Genomic DNA, 23,795 nt, shown 5'->3' on the forward strand with positions numbered 1-23,795 from the left:
GTTACTGAAACTGGGGATTTTATCCTTAATTTCTTTCATGCTAGCACAGCAGTTGTAGCCCCAGGGCTTTTAGATGAAAGGGGCAGGGGATTTGAAAGGAGTGGCTCACTGGGGGGGGGTTGCAAAGACTTGACTGCACCTCCATGCAGTGGGGAGTTGGTTAGCTGCCTGCATGAGAGTAATGGGGTCAGATCGATTCCTCGTTCTTCACCTGCTTAGCTGGCAAGGGTGAGGCTGGCTGCTGGCACTTATGAATGGGTTTGTGTGCCTAATTTTTGCCTGGTACTGAATAAGAAGTTTAAGTGACTAATCCCAGCTCTGAGCATGCTTTTGAGCTAAGAACCTCTTTTTGCTGTGCCTATGTCATTCGTTTTTATCCAGCTGTTAAGACTGTATGTAAAGCAAAAGCTCTGCTGGGTTGCCCTTGCAGACCTGCTGCAAAGTAGAAATCAGATGGTCCTTTTATCACATGGATCCTTTTTACCCCACGAAAGATTTCACCAGCCCACCCCCATACTGTTTACTCACCAGCTAGTGTAGCACAAGTAAATTCGGTTTGAACAGATGAGTTTTCCCCACAGTACTAAAGCAATTTTTTTTCTCAATTTCTGCGTGAGAACTTGACAGTTTTTAATAGAGAAAACTTTTTTTTTTCTGTGATTTTTGTGGTTTGGTGATAAAGTTAAAAATCCAGAATCCAAAACAATTGCACATCATACAAGGATAAACATTTAACAAAATATGTCCTTCCTGTTTGTCCTAGCTCTGCATTTATTTAAACCAGTTGGCTTATTTTAGCAGGTGGAACTGATTTTTTCAGGTGAGTGACTCTGTCATCCTGAAAACTGACATACCTTCCTGCTTCAAAAACTAACTTGCAAACTTGCTCCATGACATTTGAAACTTAATAGCTAACAAAAGCGCTGGGTTTGGGCTTTTTTTGTTACTAGGTATGTATATGCAATTAAACTGTCGCAACAGTTGCACGATGCTAACTTAAAACGTAAGCATTGATTACATCTGTATAACAGGTTAGTACAAGAGTACCAATGTGGTCTTTAGAAAAATGTTTTCCTTTCTGTGTGTTCAGCTGAAAAGAGGAACTTCTTTAGTATCTGTTATGTTCCACCATTCTAGAAGTATGGTTTCTGAACATAGTTTTGTAACTCATCACATGAATGGCTACATAGTTTGTTAGAAGATGGGAAATCCTAAAAAGGCAGTTCATTTTTAATGGCAGCTATACCTTTAATAGTTAAGATCCATTCAGTATACAAGCAATAATAATATAGTGTTATGTGCTAGAGATCCTTTGCATTAGTCACATGTCTCAAATTAGAGATGTATAATGAACATGGGGATTTTGTCTTGACTGCAGGAGCATATTAATACATTCTCTGATTCTTTTTCCTTGATAGATGGCCTGAAGCCCTTTAGGGACAGGTTACACAGGAAAATAATATGTGTGTAAAATATACATGAAGGAAAAATTCCCATAAATAATTATTATTCTGTAGTAGTTCACTTCTTGTTCAGAACAGTGCTGCTCCTTAGCTACATTGATTGCATTCTTTGAGAACAGTGTTAAAAGCTAATACAGGAACCAAAACCACAGAGGGGTAAAATGGCTGGTACCAACTTGCAGAAGGGAATCAGTGAGCATGTTGAACAGAGCAAGAGATAAATTCCACACGTTTACAGGGAGAAAGTCTGGTCCCAGAGGTGCTCCCCCTTCCTAGAGCAGGGCAATTTTCAGCTCATCCCCCTCCTGCTTTGGACACACTCTTTGAGGTCTGGGGAGCATGCTAGGACCTGGTGATGTCAGGTCATGGGTTTGGTCCAAAGCTTGGCAAATCAGTGACAGTAAAAGCCCCTTGATGTGAGCTGACTGTGGGTAAGGCTGTAAATCTGCTGAGGTGGCGATTCCCATGTTCTGTGTGTAATAGATGGAGCAAGTTTTGGCTGTATCTTGGAAGTTTTCTGCCTGCCCTGCTGGCAGTGGGCACTAGGAGTTTAAAGCTGTTTTCTAGATAAACACAGGAGAGTGTTGTGAGCAATAAACAAACGCAAAATGAGCAGCTCTTGAAGGCAGTGGGACAGAAGGGTGCCTCTGTGCCCTTGCATCTCAGTTGTTGCTGTGCCCTGTCATGTTTTAGCTGGCATTTCACAGCCGATCTCCCTTGACGCCTTGAATTGAATGGGTTTCTGCTTCAATTCATCTTAAAGACAAAAGAGCAACTTGTGTCTGCCCCAGCAGAATGACAGTGAGTAAATCTAACAGTTTTTCAAGAATGGGATAGTAAGAAAAACAAGGAAGAGAGCATAAAGGAGGATGAGGTGCAAGAGCAAAGGCTGGCTTTGCGGTTAGCTTTCTTTCCTGGACAATAAAATAACCTTCACTGACAAAATGCCTTAACTCCCTGAAATTGGCAGCCTTTTTAAAGTAAATCCCAGATATCAGTTGTTTTCTTTTTATTAATTTGTTTCAGCAGACGATTTTGTGGTTGGCTTCTGGTCCACAGCTGGCTTTAAAGTGGATAGGAGTTTGTCACTAGATGAATTTCAGTCCCTTTGAAGTAAGGATCCCCTTGTCTAGGTGGAGCAAGGGTTTGGCATGCCCAGGGTGCACATCAGTTCATGTACCAGCTGGTCAGATGGGTGGCTGAACAGTCCAGGCAGGCAAAAGCATAGTCTTAACCTGAAGAAAAGGGCTTAGCTGTGGCAGAGTGTCTTTGTGTCCAAATAAGTAAAAATGCAGTGATAGCAGGAATCTTTCTATACATCTTGTCTCTCATATGAGATGAAGGTGGACAGCTGATGATCTGTGACTGCTGCTTGCTCTCCAGATGTAATTAATTGCCCTTATTTTTTCTGCCTACACCTTTGAGAGCTTAAGAGAGCTTAACCTGAACTTCAGTTGTGAAGTCCTCATGCTGGGGCCACATTGCCTGGTGTACAGAGTACTTAGGTGGAGGCTCATGTCTGCACTCGGTGTTACGGCTGTACCAGTGAATACGAGTGAGGAGATAGACACAAGCAGGCAGCCTTGTTGGAAAAAGCCTTCTTAAAGTTGAAGGAAAGTGATGCCTTGTTTGACTGCAGTGCTGAATTTGTAAGCTTTAATTTTAAAGTAGACTAAATCTTGGTTTGCAGAATTCAGATAAGAAAGTCATGTGCTCCCTATAAGAAAAGTCTCCTATAGGTTTCCACATACACACCATCTCCCTGTAAAAGATTAAATTTCTCCCTGTAAAAGATTAAATTGATGCAATAGTATTTGAATTAATCTCTCTTAAATATGTACAATGTTTGCTTGTTATATGAGATCTCTTCACAGTGGGGGACGCTCATCTTTTTTTTTCTAGGGAGAGAAAACCAGCCCCAAATAGTGAATGAGAGTTGGGATGGTTATCTGTTGTTCAGAAAAAACAAGTCCTCAGCTCTGGCCTCATGTTCTTGAGCAGGTGCCAGCTTATGTATTTGTGTATTTATAGAGTTGATATCGGTGAATACAGTGAGAGGCTGTCCTTGGCTTCAGCTGCATTGCCCAGAATTTGGCATAGTGCCATATGTTCTTTTTCAGTTGTGAATTAAATATTGAGGAAATGGCTTTCTCTGGAGAACGCATGTGTTTCTATTATTTTTCTCCTTCCCTTCCTGTTGCTTTGAACCACTGAGGTCCAGCTCCATCAGGGAAGCAGTCTGGTCAGGGAAGTGAACAGGCTGTATTTTTAGTATTAGGCATCTAAACATACAGCTTTGATTAACTGTTTTACAGCTTTATCTGTCTTTCCAGTTGCTGTGCTGGTTTCACAGTGATGTGATCTCTGTGAAAACAGATTGGGTTATATATCCATGTCTGTGGGCACCCCAAGATACACTGTTAATGACATCTGGCTGTGGGTGAATCCTGTGGCTTTGCATTTATTATACTTGGGAGTCCTGGAAATCTCAGTCCCAATGCCAAGGAGTGGCTGTTATCCATGAGTGAGGTTTAGGAACAACATGCATTTCTGTTGCATAGTGGCATTAGGAAATCACGTGAGGATCTGAGGAGCTGGACAGTGACTTAATGAGAACTGTAATAATCCTGTTATGTCCTGATGGTAATACACAGTGTGATATGTGGTAGTGTTATGGCAATAGGTCTAAAAAGTAATTGCGAAAGCTGAATCTGGACACTCATTACTGGTTTGAAATGCACTTCACTTATTCACAGGTAATGCTCAGATGTAAGGATATTCTCCTCTTGGCTTCACTTTCTCAATCTCACTTCCACCCAGAGTTTCTCACTGAGTTTATGCAAACCAAAAGTAACAGAAAACAAAAATTATGTTACCCTGAGCATCATATCAAGTATGTAAATTGGTAAGATTTTTGAAAGAAGTGCATACACTGTATGCAGTGTCCCAGGATCCTAACTGATTTTGATTGGGACTATAGTTTGACAACTTGAAAATCACTGCAGATGTAATGGGAAGTATATGCAGAGACCGAGTTGGGGAGTGTTTGCTGTTTGCTTTTGCAGTACAAAAAAAGTGATGATAGTCTTCCCCACCTAGCACAGAAGTGGTATGAATTGCTGTAATTGCTGAGATTTAGAGCTGGGCAGTTCCAGACGGAAGAGAATAAGCTTACTTAACAGTCAGTGGGTTGGATATGGAAAATTATGTGTCCTGAATAGCCGTAGCTTGGCTGTCTTCCATGGTGGTAGTATTCTGTATTGCTGCTTATGCTGTTAACACCTTGGTATATATGAATAGTGTGGTCATACTATAGCTGCTTGGGGAACTATAACTTTGAACTGTGTAAAAGTTTATTCATGTGATTCCCATGGAGAGGGTTTTTTTTCTGATGGAAAATGGCTAATTAGAGTAGAAAAGTAGGAGAATAAAAGGCACAAATATGTGCTTATCTCTTCCTACTATGCAATTAGCTTACCTGCTTTTTAGTTATATGGTATCTTGCATTGGATGTGAAAGTAATATGGAAGATACCTCAGCAGGGAGGGTTTCCATGTACTTGTATCTGCAGTCTCCAAGGATGTTCAGCAAACCTGGCAGCTCTGCTTGTATTGCTGATGATGGACGTAGAGGGGTGGCTCTGCTGTGCAGCTCAGGTCAGGGACAGAAACATCTTAGTAGAACTGAAATGCAAATTGTGATCACACCATTTGGAGCTAAGCTCACACTAGTAATTAAAAAACCAGCATAAATCAAAATGGAAACTACTATAATAAAAATTTCTGCTTTTTATTAGAGCTTAACTGAAAGAACTCTTAATTATGTACATGATTAGTAGATCTTTAATAGCTTTTATAATCTGTTTAGTTTTGTCCTGAGGGCTCTCTGATGTTGAATCACACATTATTAATTACTGTGGAGACCTTCAAGCAAACTATGAAGACATCTTCACATTTACTCTCATCCCTGTTTGAAGCATTCATGGAACATTTTACTTCTTCTAGCCCTTTTCAACCCTTTTCTTGCAGCAAAGGAAGGATGGGGTTTTTTTGTAAGTATTATTTATTCTTACCATGAGATACTCTAAAATTCAAAGATACACAAGGCAGAAAGTATGAAAATTGTTGGGTTTGGGTCTTAGCCTGTTTATCATTTCTTATAGGACTGAATGTAGAACAGAAGCTATGTTAAAATAAAAAAAAAAAAAAAAAAAAGGAAAGGAAATCCTTCATATCAATGAGGTATATAAGGTATCATTAACAGAGCTAATGTTCTCCAGGAAGGAAGTCCTGTGATTGTATGGCTTGGGAAACAGATTCTAAGTCAGGAGCGGTATCAGTTGGAGCAAATTTTGCACTCTTTTTACTCAGAGGATCTGTTGTAGACAGTCACAGGCTGCAGAGTGAATGTAAGCAAGCTCTGGACAGGTGGAAAATGGAACAAAGAGCAGTCCCTTCAGAATTATCTGCAGCTGTTACTTTGCACTGTAATATTCCTCCCATCTTCAATGTTTTCTTCTTTTATAGATTAGAGCAGTCCTACACAGCATGCAACCCATTCTCTGTGTAGGATCGTGGCAGCTTCTAAATGATCAGGCAAGGTGAGATGCAGGAAAACATTATGCCCCTCATGGCATCCTGTGTCCTATTTCAAGAGCTGGTGCTTGAGCATATTCCTGGAATAATGTTAAAAGCAGCCAGTGTGTTCAACATACAGTTTGGCTGGAGAGTGTAGGTGCAGTCTCACCTGCAGACAGTGAATATTACTCCTTTAGGAGATTTGAAATGGCACAAAATGCCAGAAGTTTCACCTTCCTTGACAAGGTAAAATAAAGTGCTGGGGTTTGTGTGTGAGGAACTGGGAAGTGGCACAGCTGATTTGATGATTTTCTAATGCAATTTTTTGTATGTAACGTTAGGGCTTTTGGCCAGGAGTCAAGGCAAGGGGCTCTGGCTATAACCTCCTACACTGCCAAGTGAGTTTTGACAGGACTTATCTAGCAAATCTGCAGTGTCTACAGGAGGGTTTTCAGGCTGGTGGCATCTGTAGATTTCAGATGGAGCAAATTAGCTGACAAAATAGGTTTTGAAGGCTGCTGTGTTACACTAAGAGGTCTATGCCACAGACAAAGGAAGTGACAAATAGCTTTCCTTGAAATAGATGCCAGGCACAAGCTGTAAATCAGCCAGCAGGGAGGTAGAGCATCTAGAGAGACTAATTTCACTCCTGGGAAAATGAGTGTCACATGAAGAAAGCACATGTTTGATCATCCACAGGCCACTTGGACTCAAGTGCTGGCACATAAAGCAGTTGTGGAACTTTGTGGTTTCTTGGTTTGGGTTTTTTTTTTTCAGTTCTGAAAAGTTAAACCCCCCACTGGCAAAGCCTCCCCCAGTGTGCACTCTGTCCATCAGCTCTTGTTATTCCACTGAAAGCCTGATTTTCACCTCCTCTTTCATGCCTTCTCCTTAGGTTAAAACAACTGCAGCTGCCTCTTAGTTTTTGGCTGTCAGACTGAGCCGAGTTGTTCTGTGTCTCCAATAGCACTGTGGGCTCTTCCCCTAAACTGGTAGTGCGTTTTCTCAATAAACAAAGGTTGGAGTTATCTAAAAGTCAGATTTTAAATATCAGAGCAATGTAAACTTTTGTATTATCAGTGAATAATTCTGAAATTCTCCTAAACGTTGGCAGCTGTTTTAACAGTGAAGGAATGTCTTGTGTGTAATTACATTACCAGGGGCTTGGTTAGTTCAGCTTAGCCAATCAACTATGTAATGCTTTTTATCTATGGAGCAGTTATTTACTTAACTGGCTACATGTTTTTTTTATCTTTTAACATTGTTAATGTCCAGCTAAGACTGTCAGAGTATCACTTTATTTACCAACATTTTAAATTATTTAAAAACATAGAGGTGGAAGATAAGGTAAATGTTTCCGCTATCCAGAAGATTTGTAGAAGTGGGTTGTTCACTGGAAACAGCAGTAAGAGACCCCATAATGTATAATTGTTGATTATGTCTTTGCTAGGATGTCAGGAGCTTTTCCATTGTTATGCAGCTCTGAGTGAATGGAAACACCTTTCTTGCAGCTGAAAAGATAATATGTTCTGAATTACTGTGCATCAAGCCAGGGTGCATTGCACTACTGAGATGTGAGTTGCTGCTTACAGAAGATGAGTAGCTGTGCTACTCAAGCTATCTGTGTCTGCTCGTGCTGATGGGTCTCCATTTGAACTGAGCTCCTAAAATAAATCTTCCTTCATCACTGAAGCACACCAGGCTTCTGTGAACAAACCCGAAGTGTTTCTTCAGCACTCTGCTTTTAAGTGTTGATGTTATTCACAGTGATGTAGACCAAAAGCTGTAGGTTGCCTGCACAGACTCATGGGAAGCAGACCTGCTTGGCAGCAGTCTTCTTTTATATTAGGGTTATAAAGCGACATCTCATTCATTTCATGTCACTTACTGAAAAAACTGTAAAAGACAGGAAACTGTTCCCCTGGCAGTTCCAGAGAACGCGTTACTGTAGCGGGTAAGTAGTTTCCTCCATTGCTCATTTGCTAGTGGAGAGATGTTCAGCTGAATAATGGCCAGACATGGAAGTGGTAATCATTAAACAAGCAAATCCACCAGTTGCGCTCTCCAAAAAAAATCATGGCAGAACATACTTCCCAATCCTGAGAGGTGCTAAGTCCTCTGTGCAGCAGGAGGAAGATATGCTTGGTACTGTGGGGTGAGAGTGCTCAGCATCTTACAGAATCTCACATGGTCAGCTGCAGAATTTGTGCGTCTGGCCTTGGGAACTGTGATCTGCAGATTTCTCCCCTATCTGCAGAGCTATTCAGACACAACATTAAAGTGTGATGTGAATGTTCAGAATAACAGATAGTGGCTAACTGTTTTTAAAAATGGGTCAAAACTTGCCATTTTCTTCCTGGATTTTAGGGGTTTGGGGGGTTTTAGTGTTTTGTTTTTGTTTTTTGTTTGTTGTTTTTCTTGAGACACATTCCTTTGTGTTCTAGCAGTTGAGAAAATAACCTTCTGAATGAGTCATAATGGTTAATTTAAATATTACCTCTAGTTATTCAATTCCATAGGGAAGAAAACTTTTTTGTGTGTCAATTGCCATTGCTTTTTTTCTTTTTCTTTTTTTTTTTAGGTGAACATGTTTGTGGAAGGATTCCATGATGCAATTCTTCTTTATGCTCTAGCTTTACAGGAAGTCCTGAAGTTTGGTTTCAGTAAGAAAGATGGTGAAAAAATTGTTCAGCAAACACGAAACAGAACATATGAAGGTAAGAGTCAATATAGAATTCCAGCTTTCAGAGTCAAAAAAGTTCAGGTATTTATTGTGTGCAGAGTAAGGACCCATGCCTACCCCATTCTCAGATGAGAGGGAAATAACCATATGAAACCACATACATCTTGAAGGCTGGCTCACGTACCTCCCCCGTCTGACTTTCTTCTGCACCACCCCTTCAGGTCTTACTCAGTTCAAAAAACTCCTAACAATTTAATGACCCTCACTGATGTTGTAAAGAAATACCAGTAATTTTCTCAGGCTCCTTCTTTGTTTTTGAAAAGATTACAGCTGCTCATTTACTCATATGCATCTATTAGCTCTGAGATTGCCTCATTTTTTCCATTTGACTTTTTTATCTTAAAAGCCTGGGAATAGATAGAAGGAAGCAGGTGCCAGGTTTTTTTGTTTTCTGACGGGACTCCTTTGGGCCCCTGAAGGATGTCCCCCCAGCCTTCTTTCAGGAGCTGAGCCTATTATCTCAGAGACAGCAGCTGAACAGCACTCTGTCTTTCTGTACCTAATCCTGTAGGTTGCGGTTCCACAGTGCAACTGGCACTTGTATGTCACCCTGCTGATGCAAGGTGATGGAAGTGCTTTTGCTAGGTAGGGATCATCATAAAGAAACTGAGTATTACTGGATTAATCAGTCATATCTTAGAATATTGCTCTTTTATCTCTTAGAATATTCCAGTGTTCTGGTGTAGGATTGGCAAGATTTCCTATGGAAATGCCTAAGAGAAGGAGACATTTCCCCTAGATAGAGAATGAATGATATATTTGAATGTGCAATGAAAACCTCAGTGGTTAGGTTCTCTGCTCTAAGGACACACTGGACCTAGTGGAGGAAGGCATGAAGTATAGCAGCTCCTCTCTTCTGTTCTCAATTTTTGTCCTGAACAGAAGGTGGAAGGGTCCCCAGTGCAGCTTAAGGCAACACAAGGGATTGCTTTGAATTGTTCTGGTTGCAGTCATCCCATAAGGAGCCCTGCAGCAGATGCAGAGTGTGCTTGATGTCCTAGTACGTCCCTTTGAATCCATGGTTTCCCAAAACACACTGTGTTAACAGAGGGAATCTGGTGTCTAAGGATTTGCCTTACTCTTCGTTTATCTTGTGTATGGACAGATGCCCCAGCACAGCCTGTCTGTGCTTTCTGTTCTCTAGGAAGCCACCACCAGGTGTGTCTATGCAAGAATTTTACAGTACCATATGCTCCATGCAGGCTACATGGTTGATTCTCACACCTTTCTTGTAAATCCAACCAGGGAGGAAAAAATGTTCTCTTTCCCCACTTGTGAAAACAAGTTTGTTGTTGCTGGGTGACCTGTCACACCTACTCTGAAAATGTACCTGTCATGTTGAGCCTTGAGGGTGCAGTTTAAAAGGTCAAAAGGCCATGTAAGTCATATGCCATCTCTTCTCTGTGGCAGTACTTTGCCGGACGTAATTTACAAGGATAAAACTAATTTTGAAAGAGACTTTTAACTTGATGTCTTGCAAGCCAGTCCTTTTAGGAAAATGTTGTCTCTTTATTCTTCATGTAAGCCCCTCTCTGAAGTTGATGCAGCATCTTGGAGTATGGTCTATGCGTACATCCACCAAGTTCTACTGCAGGACTGAAGCTGGTGATAATAAGTGGTGATAATAACTGGTGATAATAAGACATTTGGTTGCCAGTGCACCTCATTTTGCAGCAGCTCTGAATAGGTCACCCATCACAACTCTAATAGAATGTGGATGCTGTTTCCTGCAGTGTTTGCAGTCTGCCAGCCGCAACTGCATGGACAACATCATGTGCTTAGGAAAGGATAAGGCTGAGGGGACCAAAGGAGTTCTTACTGTTAGGGCTGCTAGGGACACCCTGGTATGACTCCAGGGTAAGTTTTATGGAGAATATTTTCTATTTATTGGCATTTCCTCTGAAAAAGTAGCACAATTTTTTGTATGTACCTGTCTAACAGAACAAAAAAAGAGTGGATAAAATCCTTTCACCTTCATCCAAACACAGTTCTTCATTCAGGTTGTTTCAAAATTTTTTAAGTATGTTTCTTATGGAAGAACATTGCAGGAAATGTTGACATTTCAAACTCTTTGGTTTTTTTCAGATGGAAAAGTTAAAAATTAGTCTATCCCATTAAAAAAAATGCATAGGAATTCTGAATTTCAGCCAATTTAATACCTACTTCCAAAACCTGAGTTTTAGCTTTCTAAGCCAGAAAGGATCCAGAATCCAAATTTCAGGGATGTTGCAGCTTGTCGTAGTGGCCTCTTCCAGTGCTTTCACAGCCAAGTGGTTTTTATACCCATTCTGTTTTCCTGCAGTAATCAAATTGGGAATTGTTTGGTAACTGCATTGTAATGAAACAGATACTCAACAATAATCTTTCGGTGACCATTGTGTGTTTTGAAGATCGCCTTTAAGTTTAAACATTCCTAATACCACTAAATGGGAACAGAGACAGATAAATAGGGGTGTGTTAATCTGTTGTGTGTTTACTATCATCAGGTATGTTGAGGGGAATTTATAATCTGGCTGCATTTCTGACCACTCTCTCTTCTGATGTACAGTCACTGAGAATTTGAGTCTCTACTGCTTTGTGCCTGGTCTGGTCATGAAGTTGGTGTCATGTGGATGTATAATGATGCGTGTTTGATATGCACTGGTGTAAATGTGTATGTGTGGTGTCAGGCAGTGGAGGATCACATTTTGGAGTATCTAAGGAGATAAAGCCTATCAGCAAAAGCTTACAGTGTCTTCATCATAGTTAATTGCTAGTATGTAATGGATTTTAAGAACCTGTTTGACTTGCAGCGTAAGAGGTTGGAGCCATGCTCTTTATACACAAGGGCCTACGTTGAAAGAAGAGATTCAGACTGAATACAAGGAAGCGTTTATTCACCGTGCCCATTGGAACAAGTTGCTCTAGCAACGTTGTGCAGTTGCTATCCTTGGGTGTTTTGAAGACTAGATAAACAACTGAACATATTCCTATTCTGACCTTCTGGCTGACCTTGCTTTTAGCGGGAGGTTGGACACAAGACCTCATTAAGTCCTTTCAAACTTGAGTTACCCTATCTCTATAATTCCCAGTTTCCCTGAAGTTTCCTAGAACTTGTAAAGGAAGAAAGTGAACTGGGGGGGTGTCTAAAAATATAAAATAAATAGCACCATATTATGCAGTTAATCCTATGTAACTGAATGCAGGACTTAACATAGTGCACATGGTGCTGCTTCTCCATGCCGCCTCCAGTATCCCATCAGATGGAGACAACACTGGATTGGCTTTATGGGTGCACCAACCCCTTTAGTCTGCGGGGTGTAGGTCTCTGCCCCTGTGTTCTCTGCAGCATATGAGCTGGACTTTCCTTGCTGAGGCATCACTAGGTAATTCAGGGTTAGGCTTTCTGTAAATAATTCACATTAAATCTATTTGTTTTTTATTCTTGCATGCTGGCTTTTGGATTAGATTTTTCTCACGTATTGCCTAAACAGCCTCACACATTTGATATTTAAAAAGGAGAAATGTTAAGAATTCAGGAATGCAGACATTGGGATGAAATTACAATTTCTTTTGGAATGCCAGCAAAAATGCTGGAAGACTGATGAGATTTCCTGTCATATTGGTCTGTAAAAACCTGTCCACTTGTTTTCTTGTTTTCCTTGGAAAGGCTCAGTATTTTAATTAATTTTGTATTTCCTCACATGCCATTCTGTAGGCATTGCGGGGCAGGTGTCCATTGATGCCAATGGAGACAGATATGGGGATTTCTCTGTGATTGGAATGACGGACCCAGAGGCAGGCACACAAGAGGTAAGGAAACAAACACCGTTGAAGTTGGCCACTGATGAATTAGCCAATGTAATACCACAGGATATCATCTGTTTACTTGGTGAATATTTGCTTATTTAATAGGCAATTTAAAATGGTAATGCTTAATTTTATCAACCAGGAGACCAAATCCTTTCTGTAAAATAACTGTCTTGAATTAGTTATCCTAAGGTTTTTTCAATTTTCTTAACTTCCTTTCTTTAACAAGACATCTTTCCTCATATGGTGCTAGAGTCTTTAAAATTTAAAGGGTGAAATCCTAGAAGCTAGCTAAGCACCGGTAAATTCTGAATATGGGAAATTGCTGTTTAAAACAAGCAGAAGAGAGGTTAACCTTATAGCAGTAGGGCTGCACAAATCACCCTGATGTATGAGCACAGTGAGTTACAGGTATTTTAATCTTACCCTGTGGTCAGCTATAGGCAGGAGTGCAGACCATGCCTCACCTTGTCTATCAGGCAGCAAGACCTGAGTGTCTCGTTTTCAATGATTAAGAGACATTTTTATCAGACGGCTCCACTCACACCACGTGGGTTATTCCACTGGATGCAGCAGGAGTGGAAGCAGTCAGACAGTAAAAAACAGTCTATGAGAAAGAGCACCAGCTGCACATAGAGAATAGCATGACTGGCTTGAGTTTATTAATACATGCATTGCCCTAACTCCAGCTGCAGCGTAAAGCTGCTGTTAGTTGCAGTGTCACCATCTACTTAAGCTTTGCTGGCCTCCCCGGTTTCATCAGTCTCAACCATGCAGCAGCAGCAAGTCTGAGCTGAACATTTGTGTATGTGCAATCCAGTGAAGTTATAATGTTCCTGTCTGTGCTGCAGCAGAGCAAAAACTCAAGAAGCCTTTTTAAAAGCATCAGGATGTCTGGTGTGTTTTTATGTATTTTAGTGTATAAAAGTAACTGAAAAACTACAGCACCAAACTGCAGACATGCCAGACGATAGGAGTAGTCATCATTAACTGAAGCTAGGAGTACAGTTTGATTAGGATAACTTTGGTTTGAACTACTTGTATCTCCTCTGTTTGTTCACCCCATTAGCTCTTTCTTTCATCTGTCAATGTAATCCCCCTCTCCTACCCTTCCTTCCACTGCTTTTTCACTCACAATTTAAACTATCTTTTATTTCTTGATGTTACATTTCTTCTGTTACCATACTGCTCATTTTAATTTTCCTGTTTTGTATGTGATGTGTATAAATCTACAATATAAAATAAAATATATTAATATATTTTACATGTGGTTACTTACTACTTGTGTCTGCTACATTAATTTCTACCCTTATGCCTCACACTAAAAACATTGTTTCTTCCATGTCTTGTTTTATTAATTTTGCCAATTTTTTGTGTGCTTGTATGAGATGTTTCTTAGCTGAACTGAGCCAGATGAATGGGTGTTTGGGCAGAGCTGATTTTCCAAGTTCATTCACAGAGTTTAAAGCTAGAAGAAAACACTGGATGACCTAGTTTGACCTCTGCAGGCAGGTTTCTTGCTGTTGTATGAAGCCCTGTAATTTACATGTGATGAAAGCTCATACTGTAACAGGCATTGTTTTTTCATTTGGAGACACTGAAAGAACAGGGACTGCCTTGCTTGCTCCCTCGATGTTTGTTCCACTATTTAACTACACTTGCTCTTTAAAGATATATATCCTACTTCTGATCTGAATCTGTTTGGTGGCTGCTTATAACTGTTTGGTCTTCTTAAGCATTTCTGCATGCTTTCATATTTAGTAAGCTGTGCTGGTAGAGAACTCTCTCACTCCTGTTTGATAAATTAAACAGTCTCTTAATGAACAGTCTGCTGCCTGCAAATGGTCTCAGAGGTTTCTTCCCTTTACTTTTTCCAGTTCGCTGAATTTGCCTTTAGTTTTTGAACAAATGTTTCAAAAAGGTCTTCTAAGGATTTATCTTCCATAGCAAAACTAAGCAATTTCTTTATTTAGTGTGAAGTCTGCCTTTCTGTACATAACCCGGGCAAATGTTATCTCAGAACTCCTTTCAAAATCAAGTTTAGGTGAAAGATTTGAACAGGCTATTGGTAGCTCGAATTATAAACCTAGTGTATTAATAGATGTTTTTTATCCATGGTAGAAACACTATGAATAGAAATATGTGCTTCTGCCATTGTTTCTGACTACATCTGTGTCATTATAATTGGCTTACTACTGTACCTAAGGGGTTTTTGAACTATTTTCCAGTGACTGACCTAGCACAATTCAGTCCTGCAGCTTTGCAGTAGACCCAGCATACATTATTTTGGATAAAGCCTGGATTTGCTGTTGAGGACAGGACTGAAATTCTAAAGTATCTTGATGAATTGGTCTGAAATAATAGTCTATTCTACCAGAATAATAAGCATGAAAGTCCCTTTCTATGTAGATGTCAACAACTGCATAAATAAAAGGTGGAGAATGACAGGCTCCATCATAGTTCTTCAGAAGAATAAAAGATTTTAGCTGAACATGATCAAGTACCTGCAGATCCTTGCAAAAAAGTCCAGGCTGGAGTGTGTAGTCAGGAGCCTCGGCACATTTGAAATGATACTTTCACTTAGCTGGCTGACAGTCTTGATCACTCAACCCACTATGGAGCAATTGAAGAAAGCACAGGGAGAGCAGGAAGAGTATTCAGAGGGTTAAAAAACGCTGTGTGAACTGGGTTTATATAGAAGAGAAGCCTAAGGACACACCAGATAGGATACTGTGTGTAAATCAGTGTTTAAGAAAGCAAGTCTCTGTCCCTTGGCAGTTCGGTAAGTAGTGATAGATAATTGCAACAAGGGTGATTTAGGTTACCTTAGGAAAAAACACTGACAATAAGGATAGCTAAATTCCAGAATAATTGCCTACAGGAATTGTCAAGTCTCCATCTCTGAATGCTTTTAAGAACAGGTTAGATAAACATCTGTCAGGAATGTTTTTGTTCAACTGATCCTGCCCTGGGGCAGGGCATGCACTGCATAACCTCCTACAGACCCCTTCAGCCTGATTCTTTGTGATTCAACATCCTGCACAGCCATCCAATTGAGTGATGCTGCTCTCCTGTTTAGTTTTACTTCCCTAAATTGATCAGAAAATCTTTTCATTCCTTTTTTTTTTTTTTTTTTTTTTTGCATAGGTGATTGGGGACTACTACGGAAAGCAGGGGCGTTTTGAAATACGGCCAAATGTGAAATATCCTTGGAATCATGGCAGGCTGCGACTAGATGAAAGCCGGGTTTCAGAGCACACAAACAACACACCATGTAAATCATGTAAGTTTAGTGACTTAATGCTTCTGCCCAGGCTGTCTGGTGATGCAACATAATGGGACATACTAAATTCGTTAGCACAGTTGTCCTATTGAGACATTGTGACTAAGTCTCTGCTGACTGTTGGGGAAGTTACGGTCTGGCAGCTGTGGGTAATATGTGGTCTGTATTACTTCCCTGAATTTAAACATGACAGTAATCATGATGCACAGTCCAGGGCCCTGGAGACTTTAGGACTAAAATCTCTTCTGGCCAGAAATCTAAAATCTGTTTTAGCCAGAAAGAAGGAAATAACTGAAACCTCAAATAAAGAATAACTGTATTGATAATTAGCAGCTGGGAAGGCAGTGTTGATGGGAGTAGTGTTCTTCCAGTGCAGAATGATTTTCAGTGCTATTGAGAGGGCACTGTGAGCGGCCAGTAGGCTGAAAAGAAGTGAAGTCTGTGAATCCAGAAGGCTGTGACTACTGTCCACAGAGAAGGTGCCCTTGTTCTGCAGTATACTGACTTCACAGACCATATTGTAGTGAGCAGGATGTTGCAGGGAGATAAGAGTAGGAAGATACTGCTGCCTCAGTGGCAAAGAGTGGTCTCAGCTATCCGCAGGAAACAAATTGCTAGTGCTGCAGTGACAAGGTATCTGCAGCCTGACAATTCTTCAGTTCCTGAAAAACCTGTGTGTATGTACATACTGTAGAGGTTATTTCCAGCCCACATCCTTTATGCTTAGCATGGAGTAGCTGTGCACCTTTTTCCACACATCCTGAAGTACAGACAAAATTGACTTGCACTTTACAGAGTAACAGTCCCTACTTGTGCTCCCCATCAGCCCGTGTGCTTCTTGCTCTGCCTCTGCTGAAATTTGAAGCGAGGCAAAGCTCATACAGGTTTAACTTGAAACAACATAGGTTCAGAGGAAATAAATAAATTGAGGAACTACCGGATAATCATATATTTATTTTAATAAACCTGGGTGATAGAGAGTTATGATGCTAAGTGAAATGAGTTTGTTTCTGTTATAATCACTCAGGGCATATTAAGTGCTGATTCCTCTTATGTGCGTCACTGTAATCCCAGTCTGTGTTATGATTCAGACCAAGTTGTCCAGACCAGTTTGCTAACAACATTCCTGTGCATCACGTCTCTAGACCTATGTCTTCGTCTGACACTGATCTTCAGGACTTAACACCAGAAAAGCAAGGACAAAAATAAACATGCAGAAACTGGAACTAAGAAAGAGGTTCCCATGGAGTCCTGAGCTCTGAAAGGCTTTTGTATTATCTGATGTTGGTCACTCATTTCCTAGTTGTGTGTATTTTCCAATGTGTGAATGCAGATAGTTCTCAATATGAACCCTGATTGTTTATTTTTCCCCTTTTCAAGCAGGTGGTCTAGGAGAATCAGCAGTCACAGGAATAGTTGTGGGTGCCTTGCTCGGAGCAGGATTGCTAATGGCTTTTTACTTTTTCAGGTTAGTCCAATTCTTTGAAAGTTCTGTGAATTCTTTACTTCAAAGCCTCTTAGCTCCCGGCAGCACATCCTTGATGTGAGACAGGGAGGCACCATAATAATCTGTGGTAAAATTCCCACCAAAACAGCACACTTGGATTGTTCTTTTGCGTATATCCAGATCATTTTTTTAGCTCATGGCCTCATCCGGTAACCACTTACATCTCTGAGTAACTTTGCTTGTGGAAGTAATTCCAATGAGTTCTAGTCATTCACAGTTGCTTTAGTAAAGCACCCTGGCCTCAAAAGCTGCCTTTGGTACTTCTTGCCAGCACAATTGTGCAGGCTGTGGTTGTGCAAGAGATTTATATCACTTGCCTGGTACCATGCTTAGTGTTTCAGTATTGAGGAGAATTGTACTGGAAGCTAGAAAGAGATTTCTGTTTTGGTATAACAGAGAATTTGGATTTCAAAGCTGTGCATTTAACTTAATAAACTGAGGTCAGTGCAGGGTGATCAGTGTTTTATTTCTGGTTAAGTAAAATAATTCCTTCACAGCTCTTCAACAAATCTTAAGACTTAAGAGCTGATCCTACACTGACAGAATAAATTAGTTATACATGTTCAGTATATTATATATACTATAATTTATCCTTTTATGCTATGGAAGAGAAAAGGAGAATAAAATTAACCTTTGCATATAAGAATTAACTAAGTCAATCCAATAAAAATATTCGTTTACAGAAGAATGTTAACAAAATGAAAAACACAAAAGATGCTTCAATTCACCAGCACACGTTCAGGGTTTCAAAGGTCCCAGAACCATGATTATTCATCAGGTGCTTACAACTAAAATTCTGCAGTGTGACTTTATTCTTACTTGTGTTTGGTGCTTATATAATATGTTGTTTGAAAGAAGATAAGTTAGCCAAGACTGATTAAAGACTCTCTTTAAAAGAAAATACAAGTCTCTCTTTATATTGTAGGTCATCAGAGGTACTTGCATCTTTTATAAATTCTTAATCTGAGATGACAATTTTGAGCTGTGTTTTTTAGCAATTGTGTGCTTGGCAGTAACTTGTACCTGTGGCTTCGGTACCTTTCAAACTGTATGTATCTTCTGATTACATCTCACTTGGATCTGTAATTGCCACAACCAAGCATGCAAACTTGGCATACAAGCTTTCTGGCACTCATCTTCACAAGCAGAGCTGTATACGTTTGGGGCTGTACTAATGCCTTTTGGAAAAATTGGTCCTGAAAATAAGTAGAAGCATAAATGCATGAAATATAGATAGGAATCTTCTTAATGATTTTGGGGATACTAAAGGGGAAACTGAAAGGCAGTCAGAGAGCTCGTTTGACGTATAAAGTAACATAACAGAATTCTTCAAAAGGCCATAGAGGAAGACACACAGGAAAAACTGTTTCTGATGCATGAGCAATTGTATTTATTTCTTATCTACCCTCTACATCCCTTTTCTTAATTCATCATACTACCTCCTCCTCTGACATTACAAACATAGTAGCTTTCTCAGAGGGAGAAGGGAGGATTAGTTAATATACAGTTTCAGTGAGAAATGCAGCTGGATAGTCAGATCTCTTGTTTGAGCTCTGCATAAAGTGCTCCCCCACTCCTGTTACTGGAAAGAAATTTGGCTTTGATCAGTACAAAGCAGTGATGTGACACAGTTCACATGACACTAGATCAGAAATGTTCAAAGAAGAAAATGTCTGTGTCTTGGTGCTTTGAGACCGCTGTGTAGAAATTAACAGGCATTCTTGAGCCTGGGTAAAATGTTTCAAGGCAAACTACTTTAATCTTTGACCAGGGTTTCACATTCTGCCATATTTCATTTTTCAACTGGCACCCAGCTGTCCCCTACAGGCATTCTTTATAAGGGAAGTCCTGTTACCCTATAGCTGGAGAAGGATTTCTCACTCTTGTTCCTTTCCTTTCATGCAGAAAGAAATACAGAATAACTATTGAGAGACGAACTCGACAGGAGGACTGTAACATGGGGAAACATCGGCAATTACGTGAAGACTCCATTAGATCTCATTTTTCTGCCGCATAAAGAAGAAGAAAAAGAATCCCATTCTTCCTAGGGGAAAAAAAGAATTAGAGAAAAAGACACAACCAAAGACATCAGTGTAAAAAGAAGAGGCTCTCGAACTCACTCTTTTAAGCAGTAATTTTGTCTTAATTTCTTTCAGAAGCTCAGGAATGATTTACTGATTACATTGTGCCACACGGCCTTTTCATCTCATAAAAAAAGAAAATGATGCAGTTTGATGTTACAGGACCTAGTATGTAAAGATGGCATTTCTTAAAGCATATATTAAGGGGAGTGGATCTGGGTTTAGTTGATGGGGAATGCCTCATACTATTCCCTCTTTTTTCTTTTCTTAGCTCCTACCACCTCCTTCCTTAATTCTATCTCACTCATAGATATCAAATATGGTTTCACAGGCAGAGGTGTTGGTTGCTGTCAAAAAGAAGAAAGGGATTCATTTGGGGATGATCCTGCATCACTGAATCATTGCCATTGATTATAGGGGATACACGACTGGGCAAATGGAGTTTAGTTCTGGGAGGGAACTGGCACTTGGGTGTAATTAATTCCATTGGGGCGTAACTAACTTCACTGAGAAAGTCAGGCAGGTGGAAACACACACAAAAAAATTCCTTGTTTGTGTAGTATCACAATCAAAAGCACTGATTCTCCGTCTTAGATGCTGGCAGTTAGGAAAAACTCCAGTGAAGGATGTGAAGTTTCACTGATATGACATAGTGAGAGAGAAGACAATCAGGCCTCCAGAAAGGACTGCCTAATTCCTCAGTCTTATGTGTGTTTTATCAAGCTTCTTACTCTCCACTGCCATGACTTTTAAAGAGACAAGTATAGTCCATGTAGGGCCTGCTTCTGTTCCCAGTGAAGTCAATAGCAAAAATCCCATTAACTTCAGTGAGCACAGGGCTGCATCCAAAATTGTAAATATGAAAGTGTTTGTATAGCTGACACAGTTCAAAAGGGGATCTTTTTTTTGTGTGAAAATGACATTCCATGCTATCATTTTATTTTTAGGATATTTTTATCTTGTATTTTTCTATTAAAGTATCTATTTTTGCTTTGGTAGGATTAAAAATTAAGGAAGAGGATGTTTTGAAGACATATTTTTTATGATAGGAGTAACATGCAGGGAAAGTCAACAGATGTAAATATGTTTTAGAACTAGTATTTAGGGAAGGAGAAGTGACTTTATCAATAGTAACAGACTTTTTGCCCCACTTTCTTCTCCAGGCATGTGCAACATTCAAATAGTTATTTAAAAAATAAACATGCAGTAATTGAATTGTCCATGTGATGATGAACCTGATCCTGAAAATAATGAACTTTTTGCATGTTAAATAGTTCTACATTAGTCAGTGAGACTAAATATTCATGTGTGTACAATTAAACACACAAGGAACTACCTTCAGGAACTGGGGTGGTAAAATACTGCTCTAGGGCTGACTTTAGTCCTGCTGCTGTTGGTATCCCTTAGACTTTTGCCATTGACTTTACCAGGAATAAAACTGAATCTGTGATGAATTAGCTACTAACATGTTATTTTATACTAGACAAAGGAGAGCTCTCTGCTTTCTAGTCAACAAATGGAAATGAACAGTACATATTATAAATGTGATGACCAAGATCCATAAAAATATTGTCCATGGGAAAACCCAGCTATGACTGTGGTTCTAGTGCATGAGATCTTTTGGTTTATCCTATTTTGATGTCATAAGTAGAACTTCCTGGTCTCAGCGGTCAGTCAGACTTGAAAGTTGATCTCAAAACTGACCCTAAAGCTTGTGTTCTACAGAAGTTCTAGGCCCTGAAAAGCCAGTGCCAACTCATAGAAACCATTTCAGGGTAGCTGGAAGAAAGAGTAAAAGCTGGCTCTGCCTTGTTTCTGCTGTCTTTTATTTGTTGGTGTGGAAATAACCAATGGAGTGTTTCCTTGGACTCTTCCTTATGTTACACTTTGCCTCTCAGCACATTCATCACCTGCCCTTGTAAAATACTGTCCAATGGCACAGGCAGCCAGAGGGAAAGGTTTTCTGACTGTCAGGGTAGCTTCAGTATAGCTGGTGGATGTAGACCAGGTAGATTTGCTATCTTTAGGACTCATTGAAATAGGTGTTGTTTACACAGTAGGTTGCCATCATCCTGTTTCCCAGTCTGAGCCTGTGTGACCAAAGTAACACTGCAGTCAATGGACAGTTTTTTGAAGTAGCCTCTTTTTCTCATGGGCACCAGCAAACAATGTAGGCTAGAGCAGCATTCATAGTGCTGTGGAGTGCTGACTTCCACATTCTTATCTTCAGCATGTAGACTTCCACTGCAAGTTGACAAAGATGAAGCAAAACTTGCCATAGTACTGGTGATTTAGTACGCTGAGACCCAAAATTTCAGAGTTAGATGTCTGGATGCTTTGTCCTTGCCCACTGATAGTTCTGGAGAATCAAAGACTTCCTGACCAGTTTTTGGAATTCTTTTCAAGCAGCTGAGTTTGTCTAGCTCATGGGCATGCATAAGATTTGGGGGCTTTTAAATCATTTCCCAGGGAGTTTTGATCTACTTCTTGTTTTACAAATATGGCTTTCAATATTTTTACTTTCTTTCATCCACTTGACTACTTTGCCACAGAAAAAGTGAAGGAAAATTTTGAAATATGTAAAGAGGGTATGATTTGAAGCGTAAACTTTTTTGAATTTGTTTTTTATGACTTGTCTTGCAGTGTGAATTGGTACTGAAACAATCAATAGTTAGAGAGCAGGACAGTAGCATAGGTCTGCATGTTTCTTGTCAGGTCAGACCAGAAGATACAAGCCAGGAGATGTGTCTGGGACAATAAATTGTCAGTACAGCTCTTCTATTATGTCATCTTACTGTAACTAAGCATATTTAAAAAAATAAAAATAAAAAATTTAATGAAAGGCCACTTTTTAATTAAAATAGTGTAGGGATTTTAATCAGGAAGTTTTCTTACGAGATATCTCTTGGTGGGATGCTGATGGAGGCCTAGCCACTTTACATCCCAACACCTCCCAACAAAGGTGAACCTTTCTTGCACATTAGAACATTTTATACTAATGGGCTTTAATCTTTCTACATTGGTGCACACCTACCTGTTAATTTTCCCCTTGGAAGTGTGGAGATTGTTATAGAGATTCCACATAAGTAGACAACTGTATAGCATAAATATACTTGCACTTCTTAGCTGCCTTTCTCAGTGCTCTTACTAATACTTCCCAAGTCTTTTATAGACCATAAATCAAAAACTGTGTGGAGTTTAGAATATTCAGCGGAGAGATTCTTTACCAGCTAATGCACTCTTTCTGGTTCATCTGCATTAGCTCAATGTCAGAATGTTTAGGCTTCAAACTCTGTAAGGGAATGTCTAATTAAAATAATTTATTCTCAAAAGAGTTTTCAAAACCTATATTTTTAGCTTTAATAAAGTGGCCATATTAAAAACATAAATCTGTATTACAGAGCAGCACAAGGAGGGCTTTGACACAGCTCAGCAGGTTAGGACACACTTTAAATCACTCAACTTCAGCTGATAAGAGCTTTGCTCACTTGGAACCAAAGGGTATGATCGTAGCCATGGCTGAATGAAAGGGAATCTTGCCATGTGCTTGAATCGGAGAAAGGTTGGCCCCATAGGTAATACGTTTATTGCTAAATCTCACTGTTGTGCCTGTTAAATTGAACTAGTGGATTCATACTTTTTTTTTTTTTTTGGTCAAATTTTGATAAATTCTGCTAATTTAGCATATTTTTAAATTAGCAAATGCTCGTCAGCTTAATATCTGGTTAATCTCAGAGTTCATAAGGGTTCTATGATCTGACTTCCACATTTTTATCGTCAACATTTAGACTTCCACTGCAAGTTGACAAAGATGAAGCAAAACTTGCCATAGTACTGATGATTTAGTATGCTGAGACCCACAGCTTAAGAGTCAGATGCCTGGATGCTATGTCCTGGGCCACGGATAGTTCTGGAAGTTTTGTTTATGGACAGTTTGTGTGTCCTGAGTTGTCTGTGACTATCACCATCACCAGGCAATTTCCAGTTCCTTCTGTGATGTGCTTCATTGAAGAGCATTCTCAGCTAAGTTCATTCAGTCATCGCTAAGACTTTTGATTGCGAGTACTGTGCACCTTGCAAGATTGTGGCTAGAATTCTGTTTATTCAAGAGTTATATTTGTTCACTTCTGAAAATAAATTTTATTTATCTATTTTCAGTTTGGTTTTATCAAATGCTTTACGGCATTATTGAAAGTATTTTGTTGTTTTTTTAATGTAGAATTATTAAAGTGTATCTAATGCTTTGAAAACATTTGTGCTGGACAAAAGAAGAGTGTGCTCCTTGACAGTGTGTTTTACTGAATGAATCTCTGATTTTTTAGTTAGGAGATGAGATCACACTTCCATTAAGC

At 39.7% G+C, this 23,795-nt stretch overlaps 1 protein-coding gene across 1 annotated transcript in view; it reads left to right on the forward strand.

The window, feature by feature from the left end:
* Positions 1-23,594, forward strand: part of NPR3 (natriuretic peptide receptor 3) — a 42,531-nt gene extending 18,937 nt beyond the window's left edge. The window contains exons 4-8 of the mRNA XM_065664117.1: positions 8,622-8,757; positions 12,481-12,575; positions 15,720-15,855; positions 17,236-17,323; positions 19,268-23,594. Of these exons, the coding sequence (XP_065520189.1) occupies positions 8,622-8,757; positions 12,481-12,575; positions 15,720-15,855; positions 17,236-17,323; positions 19,268-19,379 (567 nt within the window). The 3' untranslated portion in view covers positions 19,380-23,594. The remainder of the gene's footprint in view (positions 1-8,621; positions 8,758-12,480; positions 12,576-15,719; positions 15,856-17,235; positions 17,324-19,267) is intronic.
* Positions 23,595-23,795: the final 201 nt, after the last annotated feature.

The sequence above is a fragment of the Lathamus discolor genome, chromosome Z (genome assembly GCF_037157495.1).
Source record: "Lathamus discolor isolate bLatDis1 chromosome Z, bLatDis1.hap1, whole genome shotgun sequence".
NCBI lineage: Eukaryota > Metazoa > Chordata > Aves > Psittaciformes > Psittacidae > Lathamus > Lathamus discolor.